Source organism: Bombina bombina, chromosome 6 (assembly GCF_027579735.1).
Source record: "Bombina bombina isolate aBomBom1 chromosome 6, aBomBom1.pri, whole genome shotgun sequence".
Classification (NCBI taxonomy): Eukaryota; Metazoa; Chordata; class Amphibia; order Anura; family Bombinatoridae; genus Bombina; species Bombina bombina.
Window position 1 is genome coordinate 1,101,433,167 of NC_069504.1, and position 26,731 is coordinate 1,101,459,897.

The 26,731-nt window shown below is 35.9% G+C and overlaps 1 protein-coding gene across 1 annotated transcript in view; it reads left to right on the forward strand.

Annotated features, from left to right (window-relative positions):
• The window catches only part of LOC128664237 (cystine/glutamate transporter), a 170,310-nt gene that overhangs the window by 80,660 nt on the left and 62,919 nt on the right, over nt 1–26,731 (forward strand). Inside the window, exons 8-10 of the mRNA XM_053719028.1 lie at nt 6,276–6,379; nt 16,651–16,747; nt 18,180–18,329. Of these exons, the coding sequence (XP_053575003.1) occupies nt 6,276–6,379; nt 16,651–16,747; nt 18,180–18,329 (351 nt within the window). The remainder of the gene's footprint in view (nt 1–6,275; nt 6,380–16,650; nt 16,748–18,179; nt 18,330–26,731) is intronic.

Sequence of the window (26,731 nt, forward strand, 5' to 3'; positions counted from 1 at the left end):
AATAAATAGAATACAATAGAAATAAATAGAACAATAGAAATAAATAGAATACAATAGAAATAAATAGAGCAATAGAAATAAATAGAATACAATAAAAATAAATAGAACAATAGAAATAAATAGAATACAATAGAAATAAATAGAGCAATAGAAATAATTAGAATAAAATAGAAATAAATTGAATACAATATAAATAAATAGAACAATAGTAATAAATAGAATACAATATAAATAAATAGAATACAATATAAATAAATAGAACACAATAGAAATAAATAGAACAATAGAAATAAATAGAACAATAGAAATAAATAGAACACAATAGAAATAAATAGAATACAAATAGAAATAAATATAATACAATAGAAATAAATAGAACAATAGAAATAAATAGAAAAATAGAAATAAATAGAATAGAAATAAATAGAATACAATAGGAATAAATAGAACAATAGAAATAAATAGAATATAAATACATAGAATACAATATAAATAAACAAATATAAATAAATAGAATACAATATAAATAAATAGAATACAATATAAATAAATAAATAGAACAATAGAAATAAATAGAATACAATAGAAATAAATAGAACAATAGAAATAAATAGAACAAAAGTAATAAATAGAATACAATAGAAATAAATAGAACAATAGTAATAAATAGAATACAATATAAATAAATAGAATACAATATAAATAAATAGAATACAATATAAATAAATAGAACAATAGTAATAAATAGAATACAATAGAAATAAATAGAACAATAGAAATAAATAGAACAATAGTAATAAATAGAATACAATATAAATAAATAGAATACAATATAAATAAATAGAATACAATAGAAATAAATTGAACACAAAAGAAAGAAATAGAATACAATAGAAATAAATAGAATACAATATAAATAAATAGAACAATAGTAATAAATGGAATACAATAGAAATAAATAGAATACAATATAAATAAATAGAATACAATATAAATACATAGAACAATAGAAATAAATAGAACAATAGAAATAAATAGAATACAATAGAAATAAATAGAACAATATAAATAAATAGAACAAAAGTAATAAATAGAATACAATAGAAATAAATAGAACAATAGTAATAAATAGAATACAATAGAAATAAATAGAACAATAGTAATAAATAGAATACAATAGAAATAAATAGAATACAATATAAATAAATAGAATACAATATAAATAAATAGAACAATAGTAATAAATAGAATACAATAGAAATAAATAGAACAATAGAAATAAATAGAACAATAGTAATAAATAGAATACAATATGAATACATAGAATACAATAGAAATAAATAGAACAATAGTAATAAATAGAATACAATATAAATAAATAATACAATAGAAATAAATAGAACAATAGAAAAAAATAGAACAATAGAAATAAATAGAACACAATATAAATAAATAGAATACAATAGAAATAAATAGAACAATATAAATAAATAGAATACAATAGAAATAAATAGAACAATAGAAATAAATAGAACACAATAGAAATAAATAGAATACAATATAAATAAATAGAATACAATATAAATAAATAGAATACAATAGAAATAAATAGAATACAATAGATATAAATAGAATACAATAGAAATACATAGAACAATAGAAATAAATAGAACACAATAGAAATAAATAGAATACAATAGAAATAAATAGAACACAATAGAAATAAATAGAATACAGTAGAAATAAATAGAACACAATAGAAATAAATAGAATACAATAAAAATAAATAGAACAATAGAAATAAGTAGAATACAATAGAAATAAATAGAATACAATAGAAATAAATAGAACACAATAGAAATAAATAGAACACAATAGAAATAAATAGAATACAATAAAAATAAATAGAACAATAGAAATAAGTAGAATACAATAGAAATAAATAGAATACAATAGAAATAAATAGAATACAATAGAAATAAATAGAACAATAGAAACAAATAGAATACAATAGAAATAAATAGAACACAATAGAAATAAATAGAATACAATAGAAATAAATAGAACAATAGAAATAAATAGAATACAATAGAAATAAATAGAACAATAGAAATAAATAGAACACAATATAAATAAATAGAATACAATAGAAATAAATAGAACAATATAAATAAATAGAATAATAGTAATAAATAGAATACAATAGAAATAAATAGAACAATAGAAATAAATAGAATACAATAGAAATAAATAGAACAATAGAAATAAATAGAATACAATAGAAATAAATAGAATGCAATATAAATAAATAGAATACAATATAAATAAATAGAACAATAGTAATAGAATACAATATAAATAAATAGAACAATAGAAATAAATAGAATACAATATAAATAAATAGAACAATAGAAATAAATAGAATACAATAGAAATAAATAGAACAATAGAAATAAATAGAATACAATAGAAATAAATAGAGCAATAGAAATAAATAGAATACAATAAAAATAAATAGAACAATAGAAATAAATAGAATACAATAGAAATAAATAGAGCAATAGAAATAATTAGAATAAAATAGAAATAAATTGAATACAATATAAATAAATAGAACAATAGTAATAAATAGAATACAATATAAATAAATAGAATACAATATAAATAAATAGAATACAATAGAAATAAATAGAACAATAGTAAATAAATAGAATACAATAGAAATAAATAGAACAATAGAAATAAATAGAACACAATATAAATAAATAGAATACAATAGAAATAAATAGAACAATAGAAATAAATAGAATAAAATAGAAATAAATTGAATACAATATAAATAAATAGAACAATAGTAATAAATAGAATACAATATAAATAAATAGAATACAATAGAAATAAATAGAATACAATAGAAATAAATAGAACAATAGTAAATAAATAGAATACAATATAAATAAATAGAACAATAGAAATAAATAGAACACAATATAAATAAATAGAATACAATAGAAATAAATAGAACAATAGAAATAAATAGAATAATAGTAATAAATAGAATACAATAGAAATAAATAGAACAATAGAAATAAATAGAATACAATAGAAATAAATAGAATAATAGAAATAAATAAAACAATAGAAATAAATAGAATACAATAGAAATAAATAGAATACAATATAAATAAATAGAATACAATATAAATAAATAGAACAATAGTAATCAATAGAATACAATAGAAAAAAATAGAACAATAGAAATAAATAGAATACAATAGAAATAAATAGAACAATAGAAATAAATAGAATACAATAGAAATAAATAGAACAATAGAAATAAATAGAATACAATAGAAATAAATAGAGCAATAGAAATAAATAGAATACAATAAAAATAAATAGAACAATAGAAATAAATAGAATACAATAGAAATAAATAGAGCAATAGAAATAAATAGAATACAATAAGATCATCAACCTCCAGGCAGATACAATAGAAATAAATAGAATACAATAGAAATAAATAGAACAATGGAAATAAATAGAATACAATAGAAATAAATAGAACAATAGAAATAAATAGAATAAAATAGAAATAAATTGAATACAATATAAATAAATAGAACAATAGTAATAAATAGAATACAATATAAATAAATAGAATACAATAGAAATAAATAGAATACAATAGAAATAAATAGAACAATAGTAAATAATAGAATACAATAGAAATAAATAGAACAATAGAAATAAATAGAATACAATAGAAATAAATAGAACAATAGAAATAAATAGAACAATAGAAATAAATAGAATACAATAGAAATAAATAGAATACAATAGAAATAAATTGAATACAATAGAAATAAATAGAATACAATAGAAATAAATTGAACACAATATAAATAAATAGAATACAATATAAATAAATAGAATACAATATAAATAAATAGAACAATAGTAATAAATGGAATACAATAGAAATAAATAGAATACAATATAAATAAATAGAATACAATAGAAATAAATAGAACAATAGAAATAAATAGAATACAATAGAAATAAATAGAACAATAGAAATAAATAGAACAAAAGTAATAAATAGAATACAATAGAAATAAATAGAACAATAGTAATAAATAGAATACAATAGAAATAAATAGAATACAATATAAATAAATAGAATACAATATAAATAAATAGAACAATAGTAATAAATAGAATACAATATAAATAAATAGAACAATAGAAATAAATAGAACAATAGTAATAAATAGAATACAATAGAAATAAATAGAATACAATATAAATAAATAGAACAATAGTAATAAATAGAATACAATATAAATAAATAGAATACAATAGAAATAAATTGAACACAAAAGAAAGAAATAGAATACAATAGAAATAAATAGAATACAATATAAATAAATAGAACAATAGTAATAAATGGAATACAATAGAAATAAATAGAATACAATATAAATAAATAGAATACAATATAAATACATAGAACAATAGAAATAAATAGAACAATAGAAATAAATAGAATACAATAGAAATAAATAGAACAAAAGTAATAAATAGAATACAATAGAAATAAATAGAACAATAGTAATAAATAGAATACAATAGAAATAAATAGAACAATAGTAATAAATAGAATACAATAGAAATAAATAGAATACAATATAAATAAATAGAATACAATATAAATAAATAGAACAATAGTAATAAATAGAATACAATATAAATAAATAGAACAATAGAAATAAATAGAACAATAGTAATAAATAGAATACAATATAAATAAATAGAATACAATAGAAATAAATAGAACAATAGTAATAAATAGAATACAATAGAAATAAATAATACAATAGAAATAAATAGAACAATAGTAATAAATAGAATACAATAGAAATAAATAGAACAATAGTAATAAATAGAATACAATAGAAATAAATAGAACAATAGTAATAAATAGAATACAATATAAATAAATAGAACAATAGTAATAAATATAATACAATAGAAATAAATAGAATACAATAGAAATAAATAGAATACAATAGAGATAAATAGAACAATAGAAATAAATAGAATACAATAGAAATAAATAGAACAATAGAAATAAATAGAAAACAATAGAAATAAATAGAATACAATAGAAATAAATAGAGCAATAGAAATAAATAGAATACAATAGAAATAAATAGAATACAATAGAAATAAATAGAACAATAGAAATAAATAGAATACAATAGAAATAAATAGAATACAATAGAAATAAATAGAATACAATAGAAATAAATAGAACAATAGAAATAAATAGAATACAATAGAAATAAATAGAACAATAGAAATAAATAGAATACAATAGAAATAAATAGAATACAATAGAAATAAATAGAAAACAATAGAAATAAATAGAATACAATGGAAATAAATGAATTAAGGTTGAAATAAGGCTTAATAAATGGGGAGCAAAGGATTAATAAAACTGTAAAAATTGAGATGCGATTGCATTTATGTATTAAAGGGATAGAAAGGTCAAACGTAAAATGCGCACAGGTGCATTTCAATTTTAAATAGAAGTATTTTTGCAATATACTTTCATTAGCAAAAATGCTTGAAGTAAAGGTTATTACTGTTTTTCAGCAGCATACACACATATCCTGTGAGGGTCAGTGCATCAGTATTCAAACACTACACCTCACAGAGTCAGCATTGGCTTGTATGTCACAAATGAAATCTTCACTCACACAATACACATCACCGGCTGCTCTATGAATACTAGTGCACACAGCAGCAAGGCAGACTGAACCACTGTGTGAACTGTACAATGCCTTCAGTTAACATCAGAACCCACACTGGCACCCTTTAGGTAATCTCCAACCTGAGATAATAAACCCTAACCACAACCTAGACCCACTGCAATTATCCCTAGCCACAAACTTCTCACAGCAAATTTCCCTAACTCTCCATCACAATTATCCCTAACCAACAACTTCCTTTACAATCCATTTTGTCCATCTTCAGCCTATTCCAGTTAGCAGAAGAAGGTTGAACATTCCCTCCTTTTATCTTCTTTTTTAATCCAACCCATCTTGGTTAATAGATTAACCAATCAAAATAGTCTCATTGAAAAATCTAAGGTAAGGTCTCCTGCTATTCTGATTGGTTAATCACTGATTTATAATACATGTCTTTACTATACAGGGACTACACATATATACAACGTTCATACTATAGTTTCGTTTTTCTGATTACAGAGTTTTGCAGAAAAAACACTTGGACAATTTTCTCCTGTTATACCCATCCTGGTGGCAATGTCATGTTTTGGAGCTTTGAATGGAGGAATATTTGCATCTTCAAGGTAGCACAATTTTACTTATATAAGTTATATGATACGTTTTGCATATTAATATAATATTAAAGGGAAAGTATACTGTAAAAGTGTTTCCCCCTTAACCCTTTGGCTGCTAAGCCATTTCCCACCTGGGTGTTATGCTGGATTTTAGCTTTTTTTTTTTTTTTTTTTTTTTTAACTTTTCTTAAAAATATATTTCTTTTTTACTTTTTTTTCCCAGATCCCCAAGACTTATACCATTGGAAAGGTTAGGCAAATACCTTTCCAACGGTGGGTCTTGGGGGTTTGTAGCTGCTTAGATGCCTGAGATACAGGCTTCTAAGCAGCATGCCCCCATTTCCCTATATTGTCCATTGTTAATTTTAAATAAAGTTGCGTGGTGACATCATCACATCATTGCGCGTGACGTCACTGTGCGAATCGTGAAGCCCCGGCAATGCCTCACTATTCAAGCCAGATCACTGGGGTGTATGTATGTATGTATTGGGTACTTGTAAAGCACGGCTAATCCCCCGTAAGGGTCTCAAGGCGTTGCTCATTTTATCAACCTCGGAAGGATGAAAGACTGAGTGGACCTTGCCAGGGATCGAACCTGCAACCCTTGAGTTGCTACAGAGCTCAGCCACAGTGCCTTAGCATGCTGAGCTATCTGTCCAGAGTAGGTGGGAGCCCACAGATTGCCCTCAAGGTGGGTGAGTGCTAGCGACAGCTCTGAGCCGTCCTCAACACCTAACTGGGACAATTTGCGATGTTGTTAGCACTCAAAGGGTTAATGTATCTCCAATGACTTGTTATACCAGCTACAGAGTATAAAATGTATGAGAAGTTACTTCTTTCCATTTATTTTTTGTATATGAAATAGCTGGTTTTGTTCTTTGAAACCACAACCCAATAAAATGGGTTGAGATTGCTGAGAAATCAGATCTCCTTATTTTATCATTCTTTGTACAAGCGCAAGCTTCTTTATAAATTCCCTCTCTGTATACCAAAGCCCAATACTTATCGAGAATTGAAAATAACATTTTATTGCTTATCTCTCCTACCTCCTACTGGGAATGTAATTTCTTCTGCTGGCTGCAGCTTTTTATAGCCTATACTTGAGTATAAAAGCTTTCAGTAAATGTTGGGATACCACAAGCAAAATTATATATATCAAATGTCAAAATAAAGGTAAAGGAGCTATTTGCAAGCTATTTAATACACTCCAGCAGGTAAAACGGATCACTGGGGAAAATTTATGGTAAACCGTCCCCCTTTAATAGGAAATTGAATTGAGATTTTCTTCCTAAACATTTTTTTGTATGCAAAATTAGTGATGTGGAATTTACAAAACATTTGAAATCTACTCCAGTCAAACTGTAGAGACAGTTTATTGCTATATGCTCCCAATTAAAGTAAGTTCTGGCAAACTATAATAATGCTGTGTTTTATGATCACTATGTGTGTTAACACAAACAGCCTTATTCAAAATGAAACAAAGGGACAACTCTACATGAAATGCGTAAGCCCTATATTAACCAATCCTGTGTAACAGCAGAAATAACGCACATCACATGTACAACACTTCCTCAGATGTTGCAGTAAACAAAGTGGGGCCTGTCTGGATGTGTCTCAGTCACACACATGTGTATCTATATGAACTGCACATGTTGTCTATCTGCTTGAGGTAAGCAATAGGGCAGGACAAACAGTATCTAGAGGATGAGCACATCGGGTGAGCCAGTGACAAGAGGCATATGTGCAGCAAGCAATTAGCAGCTAGCTCACAGTTGCTGCTCCTGAGCCTATCTTTGTATGCTTTTAAGCAAAAGATACCAGGTGAATTAAAGGGACATTAAACCTAAAACTTTTCTTTCATGATAGAACATTTAAACAACTTTCCAATTTGCTTCTATGATCTAATTTTGTTTGTTTTATTTTTTGTTGAAAAGCAGGAAGGTACGCTCAGGAGCGTGCATGTGTCTGGAGCACTGTATGGTCGCAGTTCTGCAACAATGTTGTACATTGTAGCAGAATTACTAGATGACAGCACTATTTCCTGTCATGTAGTGCGTCAGACATGTGCACGCTACCTATCTACATATCTCTTCAGCAAAGAATAACATGGATTTCATGTCCCTTTAAGTAACAATAGAAGTGAATCAGAGAGTTGTTTAAAATGGCATATTCTTTAGCTACTCGTCATACATCTGAAAAAGAGCAAGTTATAAAGTTATTGTTGTTTAGATTAGCATAGAAGTTATTGCATAACTGATCCATTCGCTCACTGACGATAAGGCTCTATTAGTGGATACTGAAATGTTATACACATAGAGCTCAAGACACGTGTACGCTCCAGAGGCTACCTCAATATGCTCTCATGGTAAGTAAGTAGCTAAGTTTCAACAAAGGATGCCAAGAGAAACAGGTAAATCTTATAACAGAAGTAAATTGGAAAATGTAAATTTACTTTTATTAATAAATGTACTTTCTTCTCTTGAAATCCTTTTTCTCATGCCTAGGTATGCTCAGGAGCAGCAGTGCACTACTGGGAGCTAGCTGGTAATTGGTGGCTACACAGATTTTCCTCTTGTCATTGGCTCAGCTATCTCCCAGTAGTGTATTGCTGCTCTGGATGACTATAACTACGCTGTCACTCACAATCCTTTAGGAAAATGATCTAATGATTTTTTACAAAATTCACCATTTTTGAAAAGCTTTTCTAAAAGATTGTGATCGACGCCTGTGTGTTTAACGCCTTTGCAGGAGATAGACACATGAATATATGCAAACATAAAGTGCAATAGTAAAGTGATCTAACTCAGTAGAGTATTTTCTATTTGCGTTTTAATGTCCCTTTAAATGGGGAAAATGTAAGTGTAAAGTTTGAGTGTCCACAAAGCAAGTGAGGTTGCTATGTTGTAACCTAGTTGACCAATTAGGGACAGCTAGGGATGAGCCACTAGAGTGTGCAACTAATGACTGGTTGGCATATAGCAGTGTTAAAGGGACACTGAACCCCAAAACATTATTTTGTGATTCAGATAGAGCATGCAATATTAAGCAACTTCTGATTTACTCCTATTATCAAATTGTCTTCATTCTCTTGGTATGTTTATTTGTAAAGCAAGAATGTAAGTTTAGATGCCGGCCCATTTGTGGTGAACAACCTGGGTTGTCCTTGCTGATTGGACAGCACCTTGAAACAAGTGCTGTCCATGGTCCTGAACCAAAAATTTGCTCGCTCCTTAGCTGAGATGCCTTCTTTTCAAATAAAGATAGCAAGAGAACAAAGAAAAATTGATAATAGAAGTAAATTAGAAAGTTGCTTAAAATTACATTCTCTATCTGAATCATGAAAGAAAAAATTTGGGTTCAGTGTCCCTTTAAGTCATGAGTCTGTACTTCCCGTTCTAAGAGGAATAGGAAGACCAGTAATTTTCAGAATTAGTTTACAGAAAAGGGAGAAACGAAATAAATAAATAATAAAAATATATTGCAAAGTTTTTTTAATTACAAATAATCAAACATTTTATTGTACAAACTCAATTTTTTTATTGTCCCTTTAAAGGGACGGTAAACACCTTAGTTACAAGACTTATCTGTTGTCTTACTATAGAAAAGGGACGTGCAGTCAGGGGAGGCAGAGCAGAGAAAAAAGAAATTGGAACAGCCGATAGAATGCGAGCTCAATCCTATTGGCAGATTGGATCAGCCAATAGGATTGAACTTCAATTCTATTGGCTGATTGCATCAACCAATAGGATTTTTTCTACCTTAATTCTAATTGGCTGATAGAATTCTATCAGCCAATCGGAATCTAAGGGATGCTATCTTGGATGACTTCACTTAAAGGTACCTTCATTCAGCTTTAGTCGTTGGATGAAGAGGATGCTCCGCGTCGGATGTCTTGAAGATGGACCCGCTCCGCGCCGGATGGATGAAGATAGAAGATGCCGTCTGGATGAAGACTTCTGCCCGTCTGGAGGACCACTTCGTCCGGCTTGGATGAAGACTTCTCCCGGCTTTGTTGAGGACTTCAGCCCGGCTTGGATGAAGACTTCTCCTGGTAAGTCGATCTTCAGGGGGTTAGTGTATTAAGGGTGTATTGGGTGGGTTTTATTTTTAGATTAGGGACTTTGGGCCTGCAAAAGAGCTAACTGCCCTTTTAAGGGCAATACCCATCCAAATGCCCTTTTCAGGGCAATGGGGAGCTTAGGTTTTTTTAGATAGTATTTTATTTGGGGGGTTGGTTGTGTGGGTGATGGGTGTGACGAGACCAATCTCGCCACTGTGCATTGGAGGAGCCTGGTTGCCCGCCTGCTGCCTTTAGACTATGGCCCCATGTTGAAACGCTTACATTTCCCCTGCAAAGACACGAAAGCTGGGTCATTCGGTACTTGCCCTATTTGAACAGTAATACCCCAGATAGCTATGCCATGTAGCCCATTTGTATAACGAAAGGCTCCATGGCAATTGAACTGTATTTCTCTGTCTGTGATAATTACATCAACCATTGTGTAAGGTAACTGCATCAACCATTGTGTAAGGTAATTGTATCAACCATTGTGTAAGGTAATTGTATCAACCATTGTGTAAGGTAATTGTATCAACTATTGTGTAAGGTAACTGCATCAACCATTGTGTAAGGTAATTGTATCAACCATTGTGTAAGGTAACTGCATCACAGGCAGAGGGGATGATTTTGTGTGGGAATGTCTGAGAGTATTGTATGTGTTTATTGGTTGTTTTACAAAATCCTGTGGGTGGTAATAATGTGTAAGAATGTGTATATAAGAACAATAAACCCACAGCTCTTGCTGATATCTGTTTGACCCTCACCATGGAGCTTTGACTCATGCTTGGTGGGAGGGAGAGGGGAAATTTACTGTATGCTGTGCCTTTTAAAGGGAAGATCTACTAAACGGCGGTTTAACCCTTTTATGTTGGGGGGGATTGTTTGTATTTTTTTTACAGGTAAAAGAGCTGATTACTTTGGGGAAATGTCCCGCAAAAGGCCCTTTTAAGGGCTATTGGTAGTTTAGTTTAGGCTAGAGTTTTTTTTTATTTTGGGGGTGGGTTTTATTTTAATAGGGCTATTAGATTAGGTGTAATTAGTTTAAATATCTGTTACTTGTTTATTATTTTCTGTAATTTAGTGTTTGTTTTTTTTGTACTTTAGCTAATTTAATTTAGGTAACTGTATTTAATTTAGTTAATGTATTTAATTATAGTGTAGTGTTAGGTGTTAGTGTAACTTAGGTTAGGTTTTATTTTTATTTTTATTTTATTTTTTAAATAGTTTTTATTGAGGTAAGTCAAATGGCATACAGCTTATGCATTGTAACAATATAAGTAACAACATAACATGATAAATAAACTTTAAGACATGAGGCGCATTTACACCTCGGATGAAAACACGTACCTCGTTTTTACAGAGGCTGTCATTTAGAATCTGGTTGGGCTATATAGAACATGTTTGCCCACTCTAGCGGTTATGTAACTTGGGCGGCTTTTAAGTTAATAGATAGAGTCATTAGGACTAATGAAAAACAGATGTTGCAGGCACAGCGGGGGTGCAGGCAACTGAGAATTCAAGCATCACATTGTGTATTATATGGGAGTCAAGAGAGGCCGTAGTAATCCAGCCATTGGCTCTCTTGGACATCCCGTGTCTGGCTTCCTCACCTAACAGAGTGTCGGGGAAGGTCTGTAAGGGTATGTTGGTAACGTCAAATGTTATGTAGTCTAGTTGTGTATTTTATCGGACATGTAAGCGTCCCAAGGTTCCCAAATAAGACAGAAATCAATCAATTTCTTGTGTTCACCATAGACATAGGTTTCCATGCTTCTAATGTAATTCACACATTCTACTACTCCCCGCCATTTGGGGGGCTGACTTTTCTTCCAGTTTCTGGCTATCAGTATTTTAGTGGAAATGAGGATGTATATAAGTAGGTTTCGTTTAGTACTAGGGAGCAAGTCCACTCCCAAGTGCAGAAGCACTAGAGCCGGTCTCAGTGTTTAAACTAGCCCAAGTTCTTTACATAGGGATTCTACCCTTTTCCAAATGTCTGCCAGTTTTGGGCAAGACCACCATGTGGGCCGGGGTGCCCCATTCACCGCATTCTCGCCAGCACATGGGAGAGTGATCGGGATAGAGTCTCTGTAATTTAGTGGGTACTAGATGCCATCTCGTAATTATTTTGAAATAAAGCTCATACAAAGTAACACAATGAGTGGCCCTTTTAGTGATGCAGATTGTTTCCTCCCATACTTCCAATGGGTAAGTAAGTTGCAAATCTTTTTCCCAGGCCTCCATATGAATCGTTTTAGAGGGAATGGGGTCCCCCAATAGGCACTGGTAATGCACTGAAAGGGGTTTGTAGAGTTGGAGTTGGAGTTGGAGATTGGCCCTCCAACGCTGCTCCCACAAAGTGGGGTCCCTCAACTCATCTCCCAGGAAGCCCCAGAATTTCTTGGAGGCGCAGAAGTGTAAAGTGGAACCTCGGGGCTACCGTAGGCAGGGCTAGCATGGCCGTATGGGCTTTCAGTCTCCTGTTGTCATAGAAATCTGACAGAGAAGCTACTCCTGTGGTAGACCACGAGCTGGCAGGGATATCAGGTAATCCCAGGAGGAGGCCCCGGATAGAGTGTGTGGGCGAGGGGTGTGGAGCAATAAGTCTGCTATGTCTCAATTTCAGCCAGGTTTCCTGGCACCCCTTATCTATGCCATTAGAGATATGAATTTTTGTCCGCCAATGCGGAGGGAGCCACAGAAGGTCCTCCAACTTCCCCAGCGCCGGCAAGGAAGCCTGCTCTATCTCTCTCCATCTGGTCGCAGGCAGGCAGGCCATTACCCCACGCTGAGGCGTGGGTGATCATTGCTGCCTCATGGTATTTCCTCACATTAGGGAGGCCTGTTCCTCCCTTTTCTATAGGAGCTTGCAGTATATGGGTAGCGACTCGAGGCCTTTTATCTCGCCAAGTATAGGCATTAAAGAGAGTCTGAAACTTCCGAATCAGAGAGATCGGAATTGGGATGGGAATACATCGAAACGCATATGTGAGTCTAGGTAGGACCATCATTTTGAGGGCCGCCACCCTGCGGAACCACGAGATCTCACTATACCTATTGGTATTCAATTCGATTGTTATCTCCATCAGCAGTTTCTCATAGTTTTCTTTGATGGTGATCTGCTTAGAGTGAGAGAGAAATACTCCTAGGTGTCTAATCCCCTTATTGGACCAATTAAAAGGGTAGAGGAGTCGAATGCTGTGCTCTTCTTCTAAGGGGAGGTTGAGAGAGTACACCTCAGTTTTACTAACATTTATTTTGTAATAGGAAAGTTCGCCAAATCTCTGTAACAGGCGGAACAGTGGAGGGAGAGAATCCAGAGGCTCCGTGAGGAAGACCGTAAGATCATCCGCGAACAAAGCTAACTTCTGGATGGTGTCGTGAAGCTGGAGTCCCTGTATTTCAGGGCACCTCCTAATAGCTGCGCCCAGGGGTTCGATCGCTAGTACGAACAGTAAGGGGGACAGGGGACATCCCTGTATCGTCCTGTTCGTTATCCGTATTGTGGGGGAACAGAAACCCAAACCCCTCACCACCGCGGTGGGGCATGAATAAAGTGCCATAGCGGCCCTGATATATGTATCCGGTATACCAAACGCCTCCAGGGTCTGGGTTAAATAATCTCACCTCACTCTGTCAAACGCCTTTTCGGCGTCGAGTGACAGAGTGAGCATGGGTAGGCCCAGATCTGCCACCTCTGCATATATGTTCAAGAGAGGGCGAGTATTGTCAGAGCCCTGTCTATTGAGGACGAAACCCACCTGGTCTAAGTGTATGAGTGGTTAGGTTTTATTTTACAGGTACTTTTGTATTTATTTTAGCTAGGTAGCTATAAATAACTATTTAATAACTATTCTACCTAGTTAAAATAAATACAAACTTCTTAGGGTTTATTTTATAGGTAAGTATTTAGTTTTAAATAGGAATAATTTATTTAATGATAGGAATATGTATTTAGATTTATTGTAATTATATTTAAGTTAGGGGGTGTTAGGGTTAGACTTATGTTTAGAGGTTAATAACTTTAATATAGTGGTGGCGACGTTGGGGGCGGCAGAGTAGGGGTTAATAAATGTAGGTAGGTTGCGTCGACATTGGGGGCGGCAGATTAGGGGTTTATAAATATAATGTAGGTGTCGGCGATGTTGGGAGCAGCAGATTAGGGGTTCATAAGTATAATGTAGGTGGCGGACTGGCGGCAGTGTCCGGAGCGGCAGATTAGGTGTTAATAATATAATGCAGGTGTCAGCAATGTTGGGGGTGGCAGATTAGGGGTTAATAAGTTTAAGATTAGGGGTGTTTAGACTCAGGGTTCATGTTAGGGTGTTAGGTGTAGACATAAATTTTATTTACCCATAGGAATCAATGGGGCTACATTAAGGAGTTTTACGCTGCTTTTTTGCAGGTGATAGACTTTTTTTCAGCTGGCTCTCCCCGTTGATTCCTATGGGGAAATCATGCACGAGCACGTGCGACCAGCTCACTGCTGACTAAAGCAGTGCTGGTATTGGTGTGCGGTAATGAGCAAAATTTTGCTCAACGCTCACTTCTTGTCTTTTAACGACGGGTTTCTGAAAACTCATAATACCAGTGCTGCATGTAAGTGAGCGGTGAAGGAAAACTGCTCATTAGCACCGCACATCCTCTAACGCAAAACTCGTAATCTGGGCCTAGGTTTCTCACTGAAATTATTTACAAACAGCTTGTGCAATTATGGCACAAATGGTTGTAAATGCTTCTCTGTGATCCCCTTTGTTCAGAAATAGCAGACATATATGGCTTTGGCATTGATTTTTGGTAATTAGAAGGCCGCTAAGCACCACACTTGTAGTATGCCCAGCAGTGAAGGGGTCAATTAGGGAGCTTGTAGGGTTAATTTTAGCTTTTAATGTAGAGATCAGCCTCCCACCTGACACATCCCACCCTGTGATCCCTCCCTGACCCCCTCAAACAGCTCTCTACCATCCCCCAAAGGTCAACCCCATCTTAAGTACTGGCAGAAAGTCTGCAAGTATAAAAAAAAAAGTGTTAACATTTTTTTAAAAAAAAATATATATTTTCTGAGGGGTACTATCCCCCCTTACCTTTCTAACCTCCCTGACCCCACCACAAATAACTCTCTAACCATCCCCCTCTACCTATTATTCGCCATGGTAGATACTGGCAGCTGTCTGCCAGTACCCATTTTGCATATATTTGTTTTTTTCTTTAGTGTAGCTGTGTATATGAATATGTCTGAGTGCCTTTGAATATTTTTTTTTGTGTCTATGAGTGTGTGTGTATGAGTACTTTTAAATGTTTCTGTTTGCTTGTGTCTATGAGTGAGCGTCTATGAGTGAGTGTGTGTGTGAGCCTCTGAATGTTTTTATTTGTGTGTGCCTGAGTGTTTATGCAGACTTTTAAGTATCCAACAATTGAACTTCTATTGGGTTTATACGTGTGTTTATCTGGCTCTGATACTAGCCAGTGCCTCATCAGCCACTGACCTCACCGCACGCCACTGCTATAGAAATAATATATCAGCTAAGTGTTAACATTTTTAAAACAAATTAACACCTAGTTTGCTGCAAATGTCATTATAAAGTGCATTGTTTTGTAGTAGTTATTGCTGAAGCCAAATAGGGACCTATATGTAGCAGCTTTAGCTAAATTACATGAAAAGGAGTCAAAATAATTAATGAAAGTATATTGTAAAGTTGTTTTAATATGTAAAAGTAAACCATTTATATTATCATCTCAAGGTGTTAACTGTCCCTTTAAGTTATTGTAAGCTTCTGGTATAAACAACAATTACATTGTTTTTTTTTCAGGACAGATATACAACTAAGGAGGAGCACAGTGGGATAGGCAACGGATATATTATTGTTGCATAGAAAGAGTGCACTAGCCCCCCCCCAGCATAACGACTGCCCCCCAGCCCATGTGTTCCCAAACTGTGATGGTACATTTCCCCACCCCACTCTGCCCAGCCTCTAAAAGCTCTGTGCTGACCCTGCTAATGCTGCTAATGCATGCGTCAACTCTGCTCAAGTCACCTTATCCCATTCAATGGCGGTCCTCCAGGAAGTGCCCCCTTATAGCTATTTTCTGGAGACTCCACTGATAACATTTGATTGAGCTCAGAAGGAAATATCTATAAATCCTGGTCTATAAGAGTCTTGTAAGGAACAGAGACATGAACAGTTCCATTTATTGTACTGAACCTTTCCTCTTTTGCTAGGATGTTGTTTGCTGCCTCCAGAGAAAACCAGTGGCCTCCCTTATTTGCTATGATCCACATCAGAAGACACACGCCACTGCCAGCCCTGATACTAATGGTAAACTTTCACTTTTACTTATTTTGTTTTATTTTATACAATGAAAACAAAGATGCAGATGACATAAAGAGACTATGTCATATGTTATCAGCTTGCTTTTGTTTCAAGCATAGTATCTTCACTCAACTAGTTTTGAAGAGCTTTAAAGTATTATGTCCTCTTGTGGTATTCACCAGGATTACCTTGGTTAGTAGAACATAGAATGGTCATATATACTATGGGGCATATTTATCAAGCTCCGAATGGAGCTTGATGCCCCGTGTTTCTGGGAGCCTGCAGGCTCGCCAGAGACAGCAGTTATGAAGCAGCGGTCACAAAGACCGCTGCTCCATAACCTGTCCGCCTGCTCTGAGCAGGCGGACAGACATCGCCGGAAATCAACCCGATCGAGTACGATCGGGTTGATTGACACCCCCCTGCTGGTGGCCAATTGGCCGCGAGTCTGCAGGGGGCGGCGTTGCACCAGCAGCTCTTGTGAGCTGCTGATGCAATGCTGAATACGGCGAGGTCTGGCGGACCTGATCCGCAGTGTCGGATCAGGTCCGCCAGACCTTGATAAATATGGGCCTATATCTGCAACTGAGATAGCCCAGTGACCTCTATATGTCCTCTACAGCAGACACCGTAGAGAAGAAGCATCATGCTAGTACCAGCTTCAGCGGGCTGTGAGTTCCAGATCACGTTTTTTCCTGTGGCTACTTTGTATCTGAAGTCCCTGGATTTCTCATCACCACAACTGACTTCACATTACCATTATCGATTGCATATGTTCTCTGAACTTTGCTGTTGTCCTTTTTAACTGTTACCTTCCTCTTGCACGGCTACACTATAAGTGTGCATTCATTGTTATAAGTGTATAACCATTGTTTTTATTGTATTGTATTGCATCATGTCTATTTTAACTTTTATCATGTATAAATAAATATATTATTGTTTATTTGTCAGCCGGATACTACAAATATTTAGCTTTTTTTGAGCGCCACAGTTTTATTTTGTATGTGTTATCACATACTTAATTCTCTTTGTGCATTTTGACAGCTTTTTACAGCTAGACAGTGCTAGTTCATGTGTGCCATATAGATAACATTGTGCTCACACCCATGGAGTTACTTATGAGAGGGCACTGATTGGCTAAAGTGCAAGTCTGTCAAAAGCACTGAAATAAGAGGGCAGTCTGCAGAGGCTTAGGTACAAGGTAATCAGAGGTGTATTAATATAACTGTGTTGGTTATGCAAAACTGGAGAATGGGTAATAATGGTATGCTCTATCTTTTAAAAAAATACAAATTCTGAAGTAGACTGTCCCTTTAAGACTACATAAATATGTAAAAAGTCCTGATAACATAAATTAAAAAAATGTATTGAATCAATTTGAATAAAGCATCAAGGGCACAAGGAAGTATAGTCTTATTTGTTCTTGCTCTTCCTCTAGACGCCTCTGATCATCCTAATGATCTCAATCGGGGACCTTTATGGACTCTTAAATTTCTACAGCTTCTCGCGATGGTTGTTTATGGGGCTCGTAACTTTAGGACTTATTATTCACTCTCACAGGTACCCGGACCTTCCTCGACCTTTCAAGGTAATGATTAATCTATATAGACGTCATCAATATATCATTAAAACTGAGCTTTCATCTATGAAGCATGAACATACAACACCTAAAAAACCTCATAGTAAAGTCACAATTAAGTGCTCATGATTCTGATACAGCCTTTACTTCTATTATCAAATTTGCTTAGTTCTCTTTCTCTTGAAATCCTTTATGGAAAAGTATACTTAAATAGGTTCATAGGCTCTAAGGAATGTGCATGTATATCTCTAGCGCTCTACAACAGCAGTGATTTGCGAGATTGTTTGTGGTAGTGATATACATTATTGCAAAGCACTGCTGCCATAAAGTGCTAGAGAATGTGCACGCTCCTGAGATCCTTTGAACCTACCTAGGTTTACATTTTTGGAAAGAACAAAACACATTTGATAATAAAAGTCGATTGTAAAGTTGTTTATTACTGCATGCGCTATGTAAGTCATGAAAGTTTAAATTTGGCTTTGAAAGTCAACAAATAAAGTTGTATAATTCAGACTGAAGGCCAATTTATATCCCATTATTACATTTTTATCTTTCTCGTCTTATCCTAGGTTGAAGCTTTAGATTTTTTCTATGACAGGGTACATAGGGAGGCTGAGGCTCTTATAGATCAATATGTATGTGCACATTCCTGAGCCTACCTATGTATGCTCTTATGGAATCAAGATGAGTGTTAACAAAGGGAAAGAAGTACATTTTTTTTCCCAAAATCTGTTTTATTGAGAAATAATAAAGATACAACAAACATACATAATTGTCCAAATCAAAGGTGTACACATATAGAATTTAACAGGTACCTTTTGAAATAGCATATTCTACAAGTTCTTGATCAAGAAATACCATGTCACCTGGGCAATTCGTGTAATAAGAAATTGAAACAGACATTATTTATTTTATTCAAAACTAATAGTAAAACATTGTATTGTAAGTCATACTAACTGAGTTGTTGATGTATTAGGGTAAATCACAGTAAGGGGATTCATTAAAGAACCTATAACTATCAATCTTTTTAGTGTTTAACCTGGGGCAAAAGAAGACGATAATTGGCCCGTTAAAAAAGTTAAGGTCATAGAGAAAATTTTCTGTTTCCTGGTTGAGTAACCGGCATGTTGAGGTGAGTAGTAGGAGTAGAGGATACAAAAGAAGGAGAAGGGGGAAGAGAAAGAGAAAAAAACAAACAAAAAAAAACAAGGGGAGGGGTTAAAGTGGGGTAGGTGCGTCGACACATGTGTAGGTTGAGAAGGCTCTCAGTATATAGGGTTAGGCAGGGTTTTCCCTATTTATGTACCCAAACGTCCCATATTAGCCAGTAAGCTTCCATCTGATCAACTGAGTTATAGAAATATCTCTCCATAATTGCCATATAGTCAATTACCTTCTTGGCTTCTAAAAAGCTAGGGGGATTGGGGGATTTCCATGATCTAGCTATACAGAGTTTTGTTGCCGTGAAAATGTACACCAACATTCTCTTTGACATCTGTGTTATGTCGTCTCCTAGTACATGGAGGAGGGCGTTACTTGGTGAGATCTGATTTGTTAGTTTTAGAGATTTGCACATATCTTGAACCTCTCTCCACAACACACAGATCTTTGGGCATTCCCACCAGATATGAAGGTCAGTACCTTCGTTGCCGCATTCACGCCAGCACAAGGGGGAAGATTCTGGGAACATTTTGGATAATTTAACAGGAGTTCTATGCCACTTTAGCAATACCTTGATATATACTTCAAGCATAGTGACACAATGGATGGTTCTCTTCGTAAGGGAGATGGCTTTTTCCCAGTCCTGGTCAGGGATATTTGTTCCTACTTCCCGAATCCAGGCTTTATATTGCCATGGGATACCTTGGGTAAGGTCAGAGAGGAGGAGGTTATAGAATAGTGTAAGAGGTTTGGGTTGTTTACAACCTCTGTGCCACCCGACCTCCCATGGGGAGAGATTTCTAATATCAGCAACCAGAAATCCCCATGATTTCAGGAAACTAAGAACTCTTAAGGGTTCAAATGGGAACCAAAATGGAGTTGGTCTAAACCTGGTCTCCGGAAGTGACAGATCCAAGGTCCGCTGTTGCGTAAAAAAGTCACCTATTGTACAGAAACCCTTCGATATCCAGCCCTCTGAGTGGATATTTTTGAGATCCCAGATTAGAGCCATCTTCCCATGTACTGGAGACGGGTGGGGGGCAATTAGTACCCTATGTCTCAAATAGTCAAGTTATGCTTCACCACCACATTATGTATATATCGTTGGAGTTTGGTTTTGTTAGGGATCCAAATTAGATCCATTAGACCTAGGTTATCTGGCGCCCCGAGGCCTCTAGGGGGTACCAGCCTGGCCTATCTATCTTGATGCACCATTCAGAAATATGGGCTAATCTTGTGGCTTCATAGTAAGTGAAAATATTGGGTGCTGCTATTCCTCCTCGAGAGAAAGGTCTGTGTAATGTGTTAAAAGCTATTCTGGGGGCCTTGTTTTGCCATATGTAGTTGGCAAAAAGTTTGTGAATCTGAAATAGAATAGGTTTTGGGACATTGAGTGGAATGCATCTAAAGATATATAAGACTTTTGGGACTAGGGACATTTTTTTTTTTTTTTATATTTTATTTATTTGAAAGCATACAATACACAGAAGAAATACTTTTTCACAATGATGTACATATTATTGCAAAAGAGGATTTACAGGAGTCCCAGTCGCATTGACTTTGTAAATCACTGACAGACTAACAAGAGTTACATGTCCTCTTAAAGCGGATACTCCAGCCTATGACAATTTAAATATTGTGTTGACAACATCACGTTTGTTACAATGGTTTTGCATACCTTCATTTTCCATTTTTACTTAAGTTAGCAGTACAACTCACTCGAGTTCTCCTCCTTCTCCTCCCCGTCCGGGGTACAGGATGGAGAGAACCCTACAAACTCCTAAGGACTTCAGTTTATTGGAAGCAATCATTACACCAAGAGATACTTTCCAGCAGTGATGTACATATTATTGCGGAGGGAAAAAAAGAAAGAAAAGAAAAACAAACAAGAATCCTATTCATGCTGGCTTTGTAACTTGCTGACACTATAATTGGAATAACCTGCCCTCTCAAACTAGGTAAACCAGTATCTGATAAGTTGAGTATTGTATTGACAGCACCACGTTTTTACAGTGTTCCTGTATGACTTCCCTTCCCCTTTCCTAAGTTAAAGGTACAAATCCCTCAAGTTCACTCCCTTCACTTCCCCATCCTGGGTAGAGGATGGAGAACCTCTCAAACTCCTAATAACTACTATCTAATTACCAAAGCTCAACCAACCATCTCCCACCATCTTGAGGTCTTTCCCCCCGGGCACCAGAGTGTGTCCCCAGAGCTAGCCACTAGGTTCAGTGGTAAGAGGGTTCTATCCTCGATCAAAGTTAAGGTCCCATTCCCCTCTAAGCTGTGCTTCCAAAAAGTAGATTGTATTTCTGAGTGGGAACAATATCTGAATTTGCTGAGAGGTATGTAGGGTTTTGATAAATGCTTCCCATTTTCTCATGAACTGCAAGGTTCTATTCTGAAGGTCTCCCAAGGCATCGGCCTGCTCATAAACCATCTGTTGATGTATTCTAGCTCTCAACTGTGAAAGACCAGGCGACTCATTCTTGAGCCAATATTTAAAGACTAATGTTCTAGCCTGTAAAATTATAGTATGTACAAGTGTCTTGACTTCCTTGGGTAGGCATTGAAGGTCTAGGTAAACAATAATCTGCGGGGAAAGAATTATCTGTGTGTTAAAGGTCTTATTTACCCAATAGGTTAACATACCCCAGAATCTATACAACTTCAGGCAAGCCCATATCATGTGTAGGAGGTCAGCTCTAGGGGCCCCACATTTTTGGCATTTTCCATCAGATTCAGGGTCCCAGACCTTATACAGTTTAGGTGTGATGTATGCTTGGTTAAGCAACTTTGTGTGGGCCTCCCTAGTGTCTGCTGCCAGAGAGGCCTTTCTAACCTTTCGTATGCTCTGTTGGATAGTCAGTACTGAAATGTCTGAGTGTAAGGTATCCGTCCATCTCACCCTAATTAGCTCTAGCGAGTCGTTATTGTCTTCACGTCCCAGGGTCTTATAGGTTGCTGAAATGGAAGTATTTCCATTTTGGAAGGAGGAGGCCAGGGCATAGATCGGGTTGTCACTCCCAGGCATTTCTCCCTCGAAGTACAGAGAAGCTGGGATTACCTTGAATTGGTAGGTATTTCGAGAACTCATTGTTGAATTTAAGTTTTTTGCAGATTTTCCTCCACGCAAAGAGGGGTTGCTGCATTAGAGGATAGTCCCCTAGGAGCTTATCCGCCTTAGCCGCTGTTAGATGAGGGAGGGATCTAAGGTCCCATGGTACAATCGCTTGCTCCTCCAATTCCGGGACTGCAAAGCAGTGCCCGCCAGTGAGCCAATCCAAAACGAATTTTGCCTGGGCCGCCCAGACATAGTGCTCAAGGTTCGGAACTGCCAGTCCCCCCGCCTCAACAGAGCAGTACATTTTCTTTCTTGTGATTCTATGTTTTTTGTTTGCCCAAATGAATTTAAGGAATAGGGAGTTCCAACACTTCAAGTCACTTTTACCAATTACTGAGGGGATCATCTGCAGGAAGTATAATATCTTTGGGAAAAGGATCATCTTAATGAGACCCGTTCTGCCCGATATCGATAGTGGAAGTTTAGCCCAGTGTTGGAGCAGGTCTTGCGCCTCTTTTTTCAGAGGGGCATAGTTGATGTCATACCACTTGTCAGGGTTAGTCGTGAGTTTTATACCAAGATATTTAAAGGAATTCTATACCGTTTTAAAATCGAATTGTGTAATACCTTCAGATCTATGTGGGGTCAACCAGACCAGCTTCGACTTGTCCGCATTAATCCTGTAGCCTGATATTTTCCCAAAGGCTTCTAAGAGGGACATTATTTTCTTTATGTTTTCTGCAGGGTTGGAGATATATAGTAACATATCATCCGCAAACAGGGATAAATGTTTGGTTGTCTTGCCTATTCTAAGACCTTCAGATTCCCTCCGGATCTTAATGGCCAGTGGCTCGAGAGCTATATCCAACAAGAGGGGGGACAGGGGGCAACCCTGTCTTGTTCCCCTCTCCAGGTTGAATGGGAGAGAAGGGATTTTGTTTACTACAATTGAGGCTACTGGAGAGGCATAGATAGCCTTCAGGCCCGTGGCAAAGTTGCCGGTTATTCCCAACTTTTTGAGAGTGAAGAAGAGATGGTCCCAAAGCACTAGGTCGAAAGCTTTTTCTGTGTCTACAAGTAGAACACAGGCCTCTTCAGGGGACCTCTCTTTATCTGAGTTCCTCCCTCTCCAATAATGGGTAAGGACAAACTGCAAAGTACGGAGATTGGTGACCGCTGTTCTACCTTTCACAAAACCTGACTGATCCGGGTGGATTATGGACGGGAGGACTTCCGCCAGTCTGTTAGCCATTATTTTGGTGAATAATTTATAATCCACATTCATCAAAGAGATCGGGCGATAAGATGCTGTGGAGGTGGGATCCCTATCTGGTTTTAAGATTAGGCAAACTTTTGCTTCTGTGAATCTAGTGGACAGCTCAACCTGTCCTGACAAGATGCTATTAAAGAGTTGGGACAGAATCGTAGTGATCTCTTCCGAGAGGATTTTATAGAATTCGGCCGGGAGGCCATCCGGCCCTGGGGTTTTTTCCAGGGAGGCCATCCCAATGGATCGAGAGATTTCCTGAGAGTCAATAGGGGCGTTGAGAGAGCTAATCTGTTGGGCTGTCAGGGAAGGAAGGTCCAAGGAGGCCCAAAAGGCATCTCTGTCTGAGTCAAGGACCTCTTGTCTTTTATAAAGATTAGAGTAGTATTCCCTAAAGGTTTCTTGGATTCCCTCTTTAGATGTAAGTATCCTATCTCTTTGCCTAATGGCGACAATTGGTGTCGCGGGTCTCGCAAGCCTGGTGATCCTAGCCAGTAACCTACCCATTTTGTTGCCGTGTCTGTAAAACTTTGCATGGTTTATATTTAAGTCTTGTGCTGCATTGTGTGCTAAGGTCGTGTCTCTGTTAAATTTGGATTCTTTGTATTTGTCTCTATTCAGGGTCATGGGATATCTAAGGTATTTGTTGCGCGCATTCAACAATTGTTTCAGTAGTAAGTCTTCTCTAACCCTTTTCTTCTTCCTGACCCCCGCTACATATGACATTATAGCTCCCCTCAAGACCGCCTTACATGTCTCCCAATAAAGAATAGGATTGTCAGTGTGTTGTTGATTAGTAAGCTGATATGTCAACCATTGCCCCTGTAGGTAGTTCTTAAAGTTGGTGTGAGTGAGTGGAATAGTGCGCTAGTGTCGGGGGAGGAGATCAAACACCTTACTGGGTTTGCTTAGATCCTTCAATCTAAGCAACAGTAATAAACTTAGAAAAGTGTGGATAGTAAGGGCGCTAAAAGCTAAAGATCTTAGGGGGTAATGTTTGGTGATCTGCTATACTTGCATTATTATTAGTGGTGCATTGGGTGTAAGAAATTATTTACTCTAAACATACTGGATACATTTTTGAATATTTTTAATAAAGGTTAAAATTTCCCATAAGACACTTACTTAAAGTTGGTGTCCCTGTAGAGATATCTGGGGAATGACCATGTGCCCGGGGGGATACCTCCCTGACCTGCCCTTAATTTAATGGTTATCAGGGCATGATCTGATAAAAGAGGGGCTTCTATTCTGGTGTCTTCAATCCTAGAATGTAACTCTGCCGAAGTTAAGAATAGGTCTATTCGGGAGTGTGTATCTTTAGCTGGGGTGGAGCATGTGAAGTCCCTGGCCTCCGGGTGTCTGTGTCTCCAAATATCTACCAAGGAAAGGGCCCCCGCAAACCTGGACAGTATCAAGAATTCCCTTTTGGAATTCCTATACAGGCCTTTATATTGTGGAGATATCATGGGATTTTTATATCTGTCTGCTGGGACTTTCGGGGCAATGTTAAAGTCCCCTCCTACAATAATAGGGGCATCTGCAAAGCAGAGGAGTTTGATTCTAAGGGAGCTCCAAAATTCAGCCTTTTGCATGTGTGGACCATATACCCCTCCTAGTATTAAGACATCCCTCTCCATTTGGACTTTAAGTAGGACGTATCTCCCTTCTGGATCTAATATTGTGTGTAGGATTTGGTAGTTAAGGTTTTTCTGAAAGAGGAAGGCCACACCCCTTGCTCTACTTCCTTCATATTGGGTAAATTTCACTTCCCCCACCCATCCCTGTTTAAGCTTTAGGTGTTCTGCCTGTTTTAGGTGCGTTTCCTCAAAGATGGCTATATCAGCTTTTTTGGTGTTAAGATATTTTAAAATTGCCTTTCGTTTGACAGGGGATGTAATTCCCCCCACATTCCATGAAACAATGTGGAGGCCCATAGTGTAGCCTAGACTAGGTATTGAGAAAGGCCCTCCCGGTTTCTGTGTGTCTGGGGCAAGCCCTGAGCTATGTGCAGGTGAGTTGATGGAGGAGTGATAACTCTCTGAGAACTGAGGCTTAAATTGACCACACTCACCACCTGGCACCTCGGGGGGGACAAACCGGACCCTCTTGTGTAGTGTAGGCTGTTTGGTGGGGACAACAAAACTGGTAGGCAAGAATTCAATAAATAGTAGTGTACAGGATAGTAATAACAAAGCTAGCAAGAAAATTTTAACCATCACAAAACTGGTGCTTTGGACAGAACTATTAGTAAAACCTTGGTTGACTGTATTATTTTCAAATTCAAAACTGTGGAAATAACTTTAAAATGAAAACACACAATACAAAATTCAAAATTCAAAACACCCAACTGGAGAACCCCCCCACACTTTTAAAAGGATATGCAGTCAGCACTACCACGATAAGCAGCGCTTCATAAAGTGAAGTAAATGTTATCAGTCCATTTGACTAGATGAGGTCAACTTGTCTGAAGCTTCTTGCACTTGCCAACCTCATTTTATGCCCCAAGAGTTCAAATGTCCTCAATATTTCCTCTAGGGATCTCCTCTCTCTGTATCCCCAGATGGTCGGCCTCTGTTTGTAGAAAGATCTGCAGTGTTTTGGTGAGTCGAAGAATTTCAGGCCCGTTCTTCTCTGCAGTTTCAGCCGTGCTGGGTAGAGCAAAGACACCATCTCTCCTTTTTCCAGAAGGTCCCTACAGTAAGGGGAAAATTCCCATCTCTTATTAGCAACCTCGGCCGAATAATCCTGGAATAAGAGGATTTTTTTCCCCTCATAAGAGAGTTCCCGGTTTTGTCTATAGGCTTTAAGAATTGCCGTTTTATCTTTGAAACCCAGATATTTAATCATTACTTGCCTCAGCGGTGCTCTTTCTGGGTCCACTCTGTGTGCTCTTTCCACTGTGCAGGGAATTTGGGACTG